At 45.4% G+C, this 13,718-nt stretch overlaps 1 protein-coding gene across 1 annotated transcript in view; it reads right to left on the bottom strand.

Moving 5' to 3' along the window:
* LCK (LCK proto-oncogene, Src family tyrosine kinase) overlaps positions 1 to 13,718 on the bottom strand; it is a 56,268-nt gene that overhangs the window by 24,799 nt on the left and 17,751 nt on the right. The window contains exons 6-8 of the mRNA XM_015408061.1: positions 9,564 to 9,667; positions 7,092 to 7,241; positions 4,923 to 5,075 (exon numbers count right to left, since the gene is read on the bottom strand). Of these exons, the coding sequence (XP_015263547.1) occupies positions 4,923 to 5,075; positions 7,092 to 7,241; positions 9,564 to 9,667 (407 nt within the window). The remainder of the gene's footprint in view (positions 1 to 4,922; positions 5,076 to 7,091; positions 7,242 to 9,563; positions 9,668 to 13,718) is intronic.

Here is a 13,718-nt window from a genome sequence, read left to right as displayed (position 1 = left end):
CATATCAGACCCCGTGCGCGGCCATTTCGCCACGTGGTCTGGTGAAGCGACCGAGCTTCACTCTCAGTAACAATGGGACAAGCGGATCCTAGCTGGCACCTATCGGCAGGCTAGGCTCCGGGCTGAGAGCCTATGGAACTCTCGGCCACTGTAAATAGCCAATCACTTGTGTGTGGGTGTGTTTGGGGAACGGGGTTTGTGCACATATAAACCAGCCTGCGAGCTGGGTACTCTCATCTTGGTCTGAGCTGAAATAAAGTATGAGAGCTGAAATCACTAGTAAGGTTCAGTACTTTTCAATCCAGCAGAGACGAGGTGCCCCAGCCGGCGGAAAAAGGCTGGGACCTGCTGTAAGAGGCGCAACCCAGCAGGTCCAAAAGCAGTCGGCGCCACGTTTGGTGAGCAGCACTCCCCCTTTGTTTTTCATGACTGTGTCAGTTGTAAACCCCGAGATGGGCACCTACTAGCATACGTGTCAAAAAAGTTTAAAGCTATGAACAGAACTGGGCGGTGTGGGACAAGGAAGCCGCAGCCATTAAGCTAGCCTTGACTACTTGGCAGCATTGGTTGGAGGGAGCAAGAGTGCCTTTCAAGGTTTGGACTGATCATAAGAAACTAGAAGCCTTGTGCACCCCCTGAAATCTGAACGCCAAACAGTTCAGATGGGTAGAGTTTTTCTCTAAGTTTTGTTTCACCCTCCAGCACTTCCCCGGAAAGGCTAATTCCTTGGCTGATGCTTTATCATGCCTCCCCCAACATGCCAGTCAGAAGGAGGAGGTGGTGGACTCCATGTTCACGCCCTCCCAGTTGGGAGGGGCAGTAGTGACGCATAGCCAGGCGAAGGCAGAGGCCAGGGAGGGAGGCGAGCCATGGATTACAAAGTTCAAAGCTGCTTTCACAGACTCTGATAGAGAGGAAACCTCTAAAGACCCCTCCATCCAATTGGGCCCGAATGGGTGTTGGTATGGGGGGGAGACTGTTTGTGCCACAGGCCCTCTGTGGGGAAGTTTTGCATTTTGGACATGAATCCTGGCTAGCTGGACATTTCGGTTATTTGAAAACCCTCCATCTGCTTCAACGGCAGCTCTGGTGGCCCCACATGAAGACTGGCATCTCTCAATATGTGGGGTCATGTCAGACATGCTTGATGAGCAAACAAAAGCCGGGCAAGCCACCCAGAACACTCCAGCCCATAGAGACGCCTAGCAGGCCTTGGGAGGTTATTTCTATGGACTTTATAACGAACTTACCTCCCAGCAAGGGAAAGACAGTTATCTGGGTGGTTGTTGACCTATTCTCCAAACAGGCGCATTTCATCCCTTGTAAGCAACTGCCTATGGCCAAGGCCCTGGCTAAATTGTTCATGCATCACATTGTGAGGTTGCATTCGGTTCCGGCCAAAATAATATCCGACAGATGGGCTCAGTTCATTGCTAAGTTCTGGAAGGAGCTCCTGCAGGTCTTGGGCATTGAAAGAGGCCTCAGCAGCGCTCATCACCCTGAGACTGATCGTCAGACCGAACGGGTCAACCAGGTGGTGGAGCAATTCCTAAGGTGCTTCACTATCAGCAGGACGATTGGGTCAAATTGTTACCTTATGCTGAGTACAGTTATAACAATTCTGTTCATAGTTCCACCGGACTGTCTCCTTTTAAGGCATTGCATGGCTATGAGGGGGGCCCTCTCCACACATTGGGGACTCCCTCCCCTCCCCCAGGGATCTCCAGATTTGGTGGCAGGGTCTAAGTGACCATTAGACTATTATTCATAAGACTTTGGAGAAAGCTAAAGCGGATTACAAAAATCAGGCTGACAAAAGCAGGGTCCTGAATGGGACTTGCAACCAGGGAACACAGTGTATCTCTCTACCATGAACATGAAAGGCCTCCAGCCTCAAAGGAAATTGGGCTGGAAGTATATTGGGCCTTTCAAAGTGTTGCACAAAATCAATGATGTGACTGTTGAACTTGAGTTGCCTAAATCACTCAAAGATGTGCATCCTGTTTTTCATTTCAGTCTGTTAAAGAGGGACCCGGGTCCAAACAAGTGAAGACCTCGACCTCCAGCCCCTCCTTCTCTGATGCAAAATGGTGAGCCACAAAAAGAGGCGGCTCAGATTTTGGACTCTAAATTTAGGCGTGGTAATCTGTACTATCTTGTTCAATGGAAAGACTTTGACCCCTCCCACAATGAATGGGTGAAAGACTCATGTACATGCTCCTAAACTTATACGCAGTTTTCACAAAATGTACCCCAATAAACCTGGTGGGTGAGATCTTGGCAGCCTCTAGCTCTAGCTCTGGAATTTTAAGTTTCTTTTCTCTGTGTGTTTCCTTATCTCTGTAACATGAGTGTTTGGCCTTGGTGTCTAGAACCAGCTTTTTTTTGGACAAATGGACCTGTTAGCTTGGCGGGCTTTTACCTATTCTTTGATTGGCTCCTGGCCATCAGGGGACCCCCTTGAATTGTGTATATCTGCTTGCTTCGTGCGTTTATTGCCAGATGTGTAAAGATAATCTGCATACTTGAATGTCTCATTAAACTTCACTTCTTTTCAAGAAAGTTGTTGGGAACTGATTGCTGCAGGAGTCTGACACAATCATTTATTCATTAATTAATTTGTTCCACTTTAACAGAGAATCCACACAACATAATTAGAAAACTTTTTGCATTCAAGTGTTTTTACTGTTCTCCTCCCCTGTTCTCAAACCTGATTGGTGGTTTTAAAAACAGTGTAATTTGTATCCAGTGTTGACCACCATAGGGCTACTGAAATTTTGAGGGGTTAAATTTTCCTCCTTTCCCTTCTTCTTCTTCTTCTTTTGATCTTCATTGATTACTTCCTGTTCCTTCCACCCTTTTGGCCATGGCATTCATGAAGCAATTTTTAATTATTGGTTCTTGAGGTATTGGGAGATAGGGAGGATAGATTAAAGGCTGCTTTTAAGTTTGCCACCAAAGCCATTATATTTTATTTTATTTTAATTATTGTTATCTCTAGAATTTATAGAATTATTTGTGCTAAGAATATTGATGTTCATCTCAGCTACCAAAATGCTTGGGGTGCGGATTTTAATACTCAGTTAACTGATGATCAATGGTCCTCTATTTGGAGAACACAATCTACTTTATCTAAATCATCAGAAATCCTTGAAACCTCCTTTAAGGTATTGTCGCGGTGGTATTTAACTCCGGTTAAACTCTCACATATGTCTGCGTCGATCTCCCCTCTCTGTTGGAAACTCTGCTGGGAGAAAGCGACTTACTATCATACATGGTGGTCATGTAGATTCATTTCTAAATTCTGGTCTCAAGTTCGATCTCAAATATTGAGTCTTACTGGTTGTGATGTTCCTTTAGATCCTCGATTGATGTTACTAAATCTATGGCCGGAGAGTGTAATTCCTAACAAACAGAGAAAATTGATTAATCTACTCCTTACAGCTGCGAAAAACAGTATTGCCAAAAAATGGAAAGATAAATGTCCTCCGACAATTAATTTATGGCTATCTAAAGTTTGGGAATATTTTATGTTTGAAACTGTTTCAATCTTTAATACAAATGATCAAAACTTGTACACTGCTTGACTTATTCAGGTTTTAATTGCTATACTGACACTAGAGAACCTGTATGTATTTGATGTTTTATGTTAAAACCTAATAAAATATTATGGTTAAAAAATTTTAATTATTGTTATAGCAACATAATTAATTGTTATATATTTTTTAAAAAGCAATAAATTTGAAAGCAAAGCGAATAACAGAACTCAAGGCTGCGGCCGTGGCTCAGTGGTAGAGCATCTGCTTTGCATGTAGAAGACCCCAGGATCAATTTCTAGTTTAAAAGATCAAGGAGTAGGCGATATGAAAGACCTCTAGAGAAAAATGAATTAATCTATAGTGAGTAAAACATAATCATATACATTTCTTTTTTCTCTTCTTTTCTTGTTTGTTTTTGTTGGGAAAATCTTAAAGATTTTTAAAATCATCATGGGTTCTTCATATTCTATTTAGTGCGTATTCTGGGGCTCTGGCTCAGTGGCAGAGCATCTGCTTGGCACGCAGAAGATCCCAGGCTCGATCCCCATCATCTCCAGTTAAAAGGCCCAGGTAGGAGGTGATGTAAACGACCACAGCCTGAGACCCTGGAGAGCCACTGCCAGTCTAAGTAGACAGTACTGACCTTGATGGACCAATGGTCTGATTCAGTAGAACACAGCTTCATGTGTTCATTACTTCACATGCTTCCATATGAACAGCTTATCGAGTGTTATGTATTAAGCTCAAAGTGCACCAGAGAACTGACCTAGCTTGAACACCTAAATAATAGACTACTAGGATCCTGAAAGGGACCTATTGAACGGGAGTTATCATGTAAATAGCCTATCACGGGGAGTGTGTGTGTGTTGGGTGTGGTGTTTCGCATGCATTTAAGCAGGGCTCCGGTCCTACTAGAGTTGTCTTTTAGTTTAGTTGAACTCACTAATAAAGTATGAGCTGATCACTCTACGCATCTGAACCCAGTATATTTCACAAGTTTAGGAAAATGCCCATAAACATTTCTTTATATGGTGTGATGTCCTTTGTTTCTTCTAGTGGTGGGGGAGACAAAGAGCTGATTTTGCCAAAGTACACCCATGTTGTATTTGGGGGTCCCCTCTCCCCCAGGAGCAGGATTTCAGGGGGACATTTTGGGATGAAGTGAGAAGGGAAGGGTGGAGACAGGGAAGTCCTCCTTGCTCCACTGATGGAAATCCCTTCCGTCAGTGGAGATTTTGTGCAGGATCCAACCCACTGTAAAACTTATCATCACACAATCATAAGAGCTAGGCATTTACTGGATTTTTTAAAAAAACAGGCCCCCAAGATGCTGAAGTGCAGAAAAGGCAAACCTCCCTCATTCCCAGCCCGCACCGCACTCACCCATCCAGACTTCTCCAAACTGCCCGGCTCCCAGCTTCTCCACCAGCTTGAGGGTCTCCCGGGGTACCTCCCATTCATCCTGCCACCAGGGTTTCTGTGGCTTCTGGGTCTGGCAGGGTTTGCCAAGGAGGGTGCACAGCCCATCAGTATGGTCTGGCATGCGGAAAGCAGAAACAAAGCAGACAAGATGAAGCAAAGAGTAGGAGCAAAGGTTCTGTTGAAGGGGCAGGCCCGTGTGGCAATTAAAACGTTCACTGGGAAGAAAGGGTCTCTAGAAATCCTAGGAATGGGTTGGAGCGGAAAGTCATCAAGTCAACTCCCCATCCTACAATAGGTCTCTACAGCACATAATCCACAGCAGCAGGCTAAAGACACAATGGGTGTGCTGCAGAAAGGGCAATGCAAATATCTCCATGTGACTGCAAAGGGTGATTCACACATTACCTTCTCAAGGGACATGGGGCATTTCAGTGCACCTCTGCCTGTTCTGCCCTGACCTGGAGAGCCCAGGCTAGCCCAGTCTTGTCAGAAGCTAAGCAGGGTCATTCCTGGTTAGTACTTGGATGGGAGACCACCAAAGAGGTCCAGGGTTGCTCTGCAGAGGCAGGCAATGGCAAACCACCTCTGTTCACCTCTTGCCTTGAAAATTCTACAGGGTCACTGTCAGTTGGCCGCAACTTGATGGCACTTTCCGCCACCTGCCTGTTCTAAAATAGCATAGAATGGAGCAAATTCCAAAAGGAAAAAGAAACAGCACCTGTAGCACCTTTAACATGTGTATATATTTTTAATTCCAGCATAAGTGCTCATGGACGACAGCCCACCTTGTATGATGCAATAAGTGGATCCATAGTTAGGTGGACGTTTTAAGCAGGTGTATGGAAAAAACGAACAAGCAGACAGCAGGCTGAAGGGGCCATGAAATGGAACAAGCACAGTGTGAAACTTAATTCTGTTAAGTGTAAGTCTAATCGGGAAAAGGGTAGAGTCCATTCACTGGTTATGTGAAGCTAGTTAATACCTGTACTGGGTGGGGAGTCCAGCAACACCTAAAACTTAAGCATTAAAAAATTAATCCACAAATTTTTTTAGCAAAACCTGGGACACTCCACAGGTGTTTACTAGCTTAGCATAGCTCGCGAATGGTGTGTTTTCCTTGATTCGATTTAAACTTTACATCATCACATTTCACCCGATAGTTCCTGCATGGCATGGTCTCATGGCCCTGCTGTTTGTTTTCATACCCCAGTTTGGTGTAGTGGTTAAGTGTGTGCACTCTAATCTGGGAAAACTGGATTTGATTCCCCACTCCTCCACTTCCAGCTACTGGATGATCTTGGGCAAGCCATAGTTCTGTCAGAGCTGCTCTTGAAAGAGCAGTTCTCAAAAGAGCTCTCTCAGCCCCACCTACCTCACAGGGTGTCTGTTGTGGGGAAGGGAAGAGAAAGGAGATTGTAAACTACTCTGAGATTCCGAGTGAAGGACGGGGTATAAATCCAATCTCTTCTTCTCTTCTTCTTAAAATGTCTACCTTGCAAAGACCCACTGCCCGCTTCTGACAAAGTCCATGAAGGCTGATGCCAGAATAAAATGTTGGCTCTCCAGGTGCCATGAGATTCTGGCTTATTTTTGCTGCAACAAACTAACATGGTTACCCCTTGGCCATTGAAGATTTAATTGGCCGTGCAAACTTTTTAAAATGTTGCTTTGGCAGCAGGTGCTATAACTGCACAAGGATCTTCACTGTGTAATCGAAGGTAAGCTGCAGCAGCTGTTTTGTGGCTGGCTCCACCTCCTGCAGCAGCCATTTTGTGCCTGCACCCACCATGCTGTGCCTGAATTATAAAGGTACCTGCAAGCTCAAAAGGGTCAGGGACCCCTGCCTTAACAAGTCTCATGGCATGACAAAGATCACCAAACACATTGGTAGAAGAGGGCCTGGAGAGCTCCTGCAGAATCCAGAGATGAGTTCCCTGGGGGGGAAAATGACTGCTTAGGAGGGTGGGCTCTATAGCATCACTTCCCTGCTGAGGTGCCTCCCCAGACTTCATCCCCAAACCTCCAGGAATTTCCCAACTTGGAGCTGACAGTCCTACTCCCGCCAATGGCCAGAACAGGTAGAGAAAGATGGAGAGGCTCCCAGGACTGGCCAGTGTCTTTTAGCCTTACGTGTGTAATGCTCCACCAGCTTGTGCAAGCTGTCAAAAGGGATGCGAGGGGAGATGTAGAAGCCGCCGTTGTCCATGTTGCGGATCTTGTAATGCTTCACTACTTCCCCTTGGTTCTGATCAAAGTCCCGCACGGAGAGGGAAAAGGATCCTAGGAAGACCCACAAGAAAAAGAGAAATCAAGTACTTCCTTTCCTTCTGTCTTGAAATGACTGTGCCTTACCAGCTATTATCAGTATTATCAACATTGGTTGTTGGCTCTCCAGGATCTCAAAGGGCGATTCTGCATCTAGCATTCACTCCACATTTTCTCAACTGGGAGGAAAAAGTGCAGCTCAAAACCACATTCAAATGCCCTGGGCCAATGCCATACTGACTGCAAAGTCACCCCAGGACGGTCATAAAATGGCCATAAATCTATGCAGAAGGTACCATAAAATCTGATGATCAAAGAAAGTGAACGCAGCATGCAATGCAGAGGGGAATTTCTGTTCCAACATGGGTTTTGTAAAACAACAGAGGGAAAAGCCAATGCAGAATCATCAAAAGAAAGTCTTAGCACTTGCCACTAAAGATGCTCGGCATTTGAACCCAAGACCTTTTGCATACACAGCAAGTGCATTCCCCTGACCCATGCTAGCCTGATCTCGTCAGATCTCAGAAGCTAAGTAGGGTCAGCCCTAGCTAGTATTTGGATGTGTGACCTCCAAGGAATACCAGGGTTGTGATGCAGAGATAGGCAATGGCAAATCACCACTGAAATGTTTCTTGCCTTAAAAACAAGTCTAGCTCACTACCTAGTGGTGAATAACGCTAAAAGAGCTAGAACTTCTGGCTGCCAGACAATTTTAGCAAGTGGTTTACCATTGAGCCATGGCTCCCCCACAAAAAATGTCACTACTGAAATACTGTCTTCCTCCCATACAATTTAAAAAATATGTTTCTCCCTCCAAATGTACTTGAAATTTTACTTTCAGTGAGAATTGGCAGAATGTCTAAGTTGCGGTGGCTCAAGTGGTTAAGATGCTCAACTGCAGGCTGTGAAAGGTCGGTAGTTCAGCAGTTCGAGACCCGAGTGTGCCGCATGACGGAGTGAGCTCCCATCTCTGGCTCCTGCCAACCTAGCAGTTCAAAAGCAAGAAATTGCAAGTAGATAAATAGGTACCACTTCGGTGGGAAGGTAACAGCGTTCTGTGCGCCTTGGTGTTTAGTCATGCCAGCCACATGACCATGGAAACGTCTTCGGACAGCACTGGCTCTTCGGCTTTGAAATGGAGATGAGCACCGCAACCCTAGAGTCGGATTCGACTGGCTTTCGAGCAAGGGAACCTTTACTTTTTACTAAGCTATTACCACCTTTGCTAGACTGTATGGGGAGTTCAGCAGTTGGGGTCCCAAAAGAAAATCCAGAGCTCATCAGAGGCAGATATAATAGCCATAGCCTATCTTCACTGACAAATTTTTGATGAATCCCAGGAGGACTGTGTGGATACTGTTCCCCCCTCATCTCAAGATTTCCCTTTCTTTTTGTTATAAAAGAAAAGAAAAGAGGTACCAATGAATCATATATAAGGTTGCACGGATTCCCCTGAGGACTTGGGAGAGCCCCCCCCCCCCCCAAGGTTGACAGGACTCAGTACTGGTGAGTACTACCACCCAACACCCCCCCGCCCGGGAATCTCCAAATTTATACCTCACCTTGAACAACAAGGAAAAGTGGGGTATAAATGTTTTAATATATTAAAAAAATTGACTCAAAGAGGGCCAACTTTCCTAACAATTCTGGTCACTTCATCATGTTACTTTTGAAAGGGGCTGGGCTGGGTTTGACTCAAGGACCAGAAAGCATTAAAAAGGTAAAGGTTTCCCTTGCTCAAAAGCTACTTGAATCCAACTCTACAGGGCGGTGCTCATCTCCGCTTCCAAGCCAAAGAGAAAGCGCTGTTCGACGACATTTCCGTGGTCATGTGGCCGGCATGACTAAACACCAACTCCGTCATGCGGCATTAGGGTCTTGAACTGCTGAATTACAGACCTTCCAGTCTGCAGCTCAGTGGCTTAACCTCTGAGCCACCATGGTTTCACTCTCATGGTTTCTTCCAAAGTCTCATGTTTAGTGAGGGTGATAGGAATTTTCCAACTGGAAACACACAAATTATTTTCCTCAAGGCAGGTGAAAGCAGATGGAAAGGGAATGAAGTTTATAGGACACACATTTTTATTCTACTTGGTATTGTTTCAGAAACCTGTCTGACCAGAAGTGGGACAAAAGAAGTAATCTGGGTGCCTCAAGGCAAGCAAAACCTCTCTCCACTCAACTTCAGCCCTCTAACAGTTTCTGTTAGCGTTTCCAGCATTTCCTGGGGGGGAAATGAATGACAGTTTAGCCAACTGGAGTCTGTAGTATGGCTACAGCCCCCCCCCCCCAGGCCTCCCTACAGCTTTAATTCTCATCTGCATGACTGCTGATTACCTTTGGTGGATTCGCTCTCCCGGATTAGAAAAGCACCATGAATGTTGCCCGCAGTCAGGAGCTGCCTTTCAGCATCCTGCCTGCTGATGGCTTTGAAAAACCACCTACAAGAAACAACAAAAAGCACATAAGCATCTTCCCCACTATCTAGTTTGCGCTCGATGTAAGTAATTTGAAATGAGTTTCTTTTTTGAAAAAGCAGCAGAACATTGATTATTCAGGTTTTTAAACGTGCAAGGAAAAACTCCCCCAAACATGAAACATGAGATTTAAAACATTCCAAAAGAGCAGAGGTCATTTCGGGGGGGATCGCGGGGGATCGCAGTTCCCCCGGGTGAGGTACAGGGGGCGGGGCACATGACGAAGCCCCGCCCCCCGCTTCCGGCCGCCCCGCTTCCGACCCTCATTCAGCCAGGAGGAGGCAGGAGAAGAGGGAGGGTACGGTAAGTTGCTTCCTCCCTGCCTCTCCCCACCCCTGCCTGCCTGGGGCCAGGGAGGGCCTTCGCGGGGCTTCCTTGCACTCCCACCAGCCTTGCAGGTCCACCGCCGGGCCCCTCATGGGGCTCGGCAGTGGAGCTGCAAGGCCGGCGCTGGCGGCCGGGACCGTTGGGGGCGGTGTGTGTGGCCTTATGACACACTTCCGGTGATGTCAGGGGGTGTGTCATATGCTAATGAGTTATGCTAATGAATTCCCCTAGCTCTTTTTCTATGAAACGACCCCTGCAAAAGAGCATCCTCCCAACATGACCCCTACCTCTCAAGTTCAGACAGACAGACAGACAGACTTGCATCAGTTCACAAATAATTTTTTTAACAGTTCTTTTATTAACTTACAATTATATAGACAGATAATAGGAAACACAAGACATAGCAAAACATATACAACATATCACATAAAACAACACATTTAAACAGATCCTTTCTTCTTTCCCTCTTTAAGCATACCTAAATAAAAACTTATTTTTCTCTGCTTAAGTATTCATTTCAATCCATTTATACACTTTCTACCATATTTTTTGAAAAACTGAATTCATATTTCCGTGGATTTTTTGGGTTAAATTATCCATTTCAATCACTTCAATCACTTTATTAATAAAATCCCATCTATCTGGTATCTTTTCATTTTTCCAGTACTTAGCCAGTAGTATTCTTGCTGCTGTCAGTAAGTGAATTACCATATATTTTTCACCCTTTTTCCAGTTCTCAGGTAACACATTTAGTAAACATATTTCAGGGTCTAATGGTATTTGTAATTCCGTTGCTTGCGTTATTAACAAATGAACCTCCTTCCAACATTTTTTTTACGGCTTTACATGTCCACCACGCATGGTAGAAAGAGCCTGCTTGGGATTTACATTTCCAGCACGTGTTACTGATCCCAGGGTAAAAACGGGCTAACCTATCAGGTGTCAGATGCCAACGGTAACACATCTTAAAGACATTTTCTTTTAGTGGTACAGCCTTCAGCCATCTCACATTCTGCCAGATCCTCTCCCATTTATTTAAATCAATAGCCTTCCCTATACTGCTAGCCCATGCAGTCACTGACGTTTTATTACTCTCATCTTTCATCCTATAATCTAACATCAAATAATATATCTTCCGTATCATCTTAACATCCGGGCCTACTAATATTTTATCAAATTCTGACATTTCTGTACAGACACCTGTTTGTTTATCTTTCAGTTCACAAATAATAAACACAGTGGAAACTAGGATAGTCAACCTCCAGGTGTGGCCTGGAGATCTGGAGTTACAACTGATCTCCAAACTATAGAGATTAGTTATCCTAGAGAATATGGGTGCTTTGGAGGGCGGAATTGACAGCATCACATCCCTACTGAGGTTCCCCCCCTCCCTAAACTCCACACCAAAATCTCCAGGAATTTCCCAACATGGAGTTGGCAACCTTAGTGTACACTGTGATAGGGATTAAAATCTCTGTTCTGTGCACCAGTGGATCAAAGTGTCCCAAAACATTTGAGCATGAAAACTTCTTCATCATGGGGAGGAATTTACCAGGCACACAAGAAAACTATGGTGCAAAGCACTTTGCTGAGAACTCACAGCTCAGTTCTAGATTTGTCCTTCAGGGTGCTTCTAGGGTAGAGACAATCGGATGGAGCAAAGACTTTGGTGGGTTTCTGCTGTATTTGGGGGCATGCCCAGCCACAAAACAACACCTCTGTTGTGCTCTCAAATTAAGGTTGCCAACTTCCAGGTGGGGGTTGAAATGTTCTCGGAGTTACAACTGATTTCCAGACTACAGAGATCAGTTCCCGCAGAGAACATGGACGCTTCAGAAGGTGGATATCCTGTATCTAATGAGCTCCCTTCTCGCCCCCAAAGCTACCCTCCCCAGGCTCTGCCCCCAGGAATTTCCTAACCAGGAGTTGGCAACCCTCTCTGGCAGCCATTATCAATGGCAGGGAATAGGTGCTGCCCCCACTGCTGTCGCTGCATTTCACTTTTGCTCCTTATCTGCCCATTGGCCTTGAGCGTGCATGGCTTCGATGGGAAGCCTCTGGTCCTCCCACTCACCCTTGACCGTTGAACAGTTCCCCGAGCTCCGCACTAATTGCTTATTGGCTCCTATGTGTCAGGGGGTATTATATGAACCCACTATAATTACTATTGCCATTTTGTATGTCTCATTCCTGACTCAAAGAGTCTAAGGCTGAATCTGCATTTGTCTTTCCCACCGGTGTCCCAGCCTTTTGACTCCGTCTTCAAAAAAGCTGTCTAAATTTGGTGTGGTTCTCACACCTCAAGAGTGCTAGCATACTTTTGCATGTCCACATATGTTTATCGTCCTTTCGGGGTGGCTCCACTGTCACTGCACCCCTGCACTGCTTTAAAAGAATCTTCTCCAAACAACAGGTACTTCAATAACTCAGTATCAACAGCAGGTCCTTAAACAGGTTCAGCTTTATTGACCAGAGCAAGGTGAAGTCAACTTAGGTCAAATTTGCATTTGTATTTTTAAATTAGTTTCATGCTGCTGTGACGCCGTCTTTCTCTATGCTTGTTTGAATGTTGTTTGCAGAAGATTCTTTTAAAGCAGTGCAGGGGTGCAATGACATAGGTACATATATAAAATAACTCGACTCAATACAACAATAAATACAGTTAAAACTATTTAAGTATGGCGGTGCCATATAATAAAGTACAGGCGCAGCTCAGCCGATATAATGTCATTCCTACTGAAACACCCAGCGAAAAAGTTCCGTTTTCACGGCCCTGTGGAATTGCTGGAGGTCCCGCAGGGCCCTGATCTCGTTGGAGAGCTCAGAGGTTTGAAAGGAGCAAAAAGTTTTTTTTTTCTCTAGGCAGAGAACAGGCAGGAAGGGAGGACGTCAGTCCAACTGCTTCCCAGACATACCTCAGCTCACCTTTGTACAAATACTAATAGATCTAGCAGGAGAAATAATGGGTGGGTCAAGCTCTTCCCCTTCTCCAAGCAGGGAATGTATTTTTGGATGACTTTAGGCTAGAATGGATCCAGGGATAATCTCCAGGAAGAAGCCCTAGGAAACGCTTCTCTAACCTGTCCTGTCCTGGTCAGGAGGAGGGGGAAAGAGAGGTGATTAAAAACTCCTTGCAACAGGAAGGAGGTCTCTTTTCCTTGGGAGCTGAGACCATGAGTGCACACAGACCTCTCCACTGAGGAGGCAGCCATTGACCATGTGGTTGGCTTAGACAGTTGAAGGGAGCTTCAAGGTAATGAAACTATATAAAGATCTGTAATTTATTAAAGCTAAGGTGTCTGTCCTATATTTTAACATCTGATAGGGCATGTTTAGAGAGAGAGACAGAGGATTTGTGTTTTACCTGTTTCTTTTGGGATCCCTTGCTCAGTCTGGTGCTGTGCTAAAACTATGCTTGTAAGGCAGGCAGTTGGCAAGTGGTCATTCTTCCAGAGGTGCACAAGGCAGTGAACTGTCACCGTGATGACCAGGTGCTGGGCAGTGGGAGACACAGAGGCAAGGCCTCAGAACTTGGAAGGGAAGCTGGGAGTCCTGACCCTCCCAGCGGGCAATTATGTACAAAGGTCAGGTGGTGGTGGCAAGCCGCCTGAGAGTGGAAGAAAGGTGTGGAGAAAGACTTAGGAGGGCAGGACGGAATAGGGCCTGCAGGCCAAAGCAGGCACATTCC

Source organism: Gekko japonicus, unplaced genomic scaffold (genome assembly GCF_001447785.1).
Source record: "Gekko japonicus isolate JY-2015 unplaced genomic scaffold, Gekko_japonicus_V1.1 scaffold36, whole genome shotgun sequence".
In the NCBI taxonomy this organism is placed as follows: Eukaryota; Metazoa; Chordata; class Lepidosauria; order Squamata; family Gekkonidae; genus Gekko; species Gekko japonicus.
Note: the sequence above shows the minus strand (reverse complement) of the source record. Positions and strands in the feature narration are given on the sequence as shown.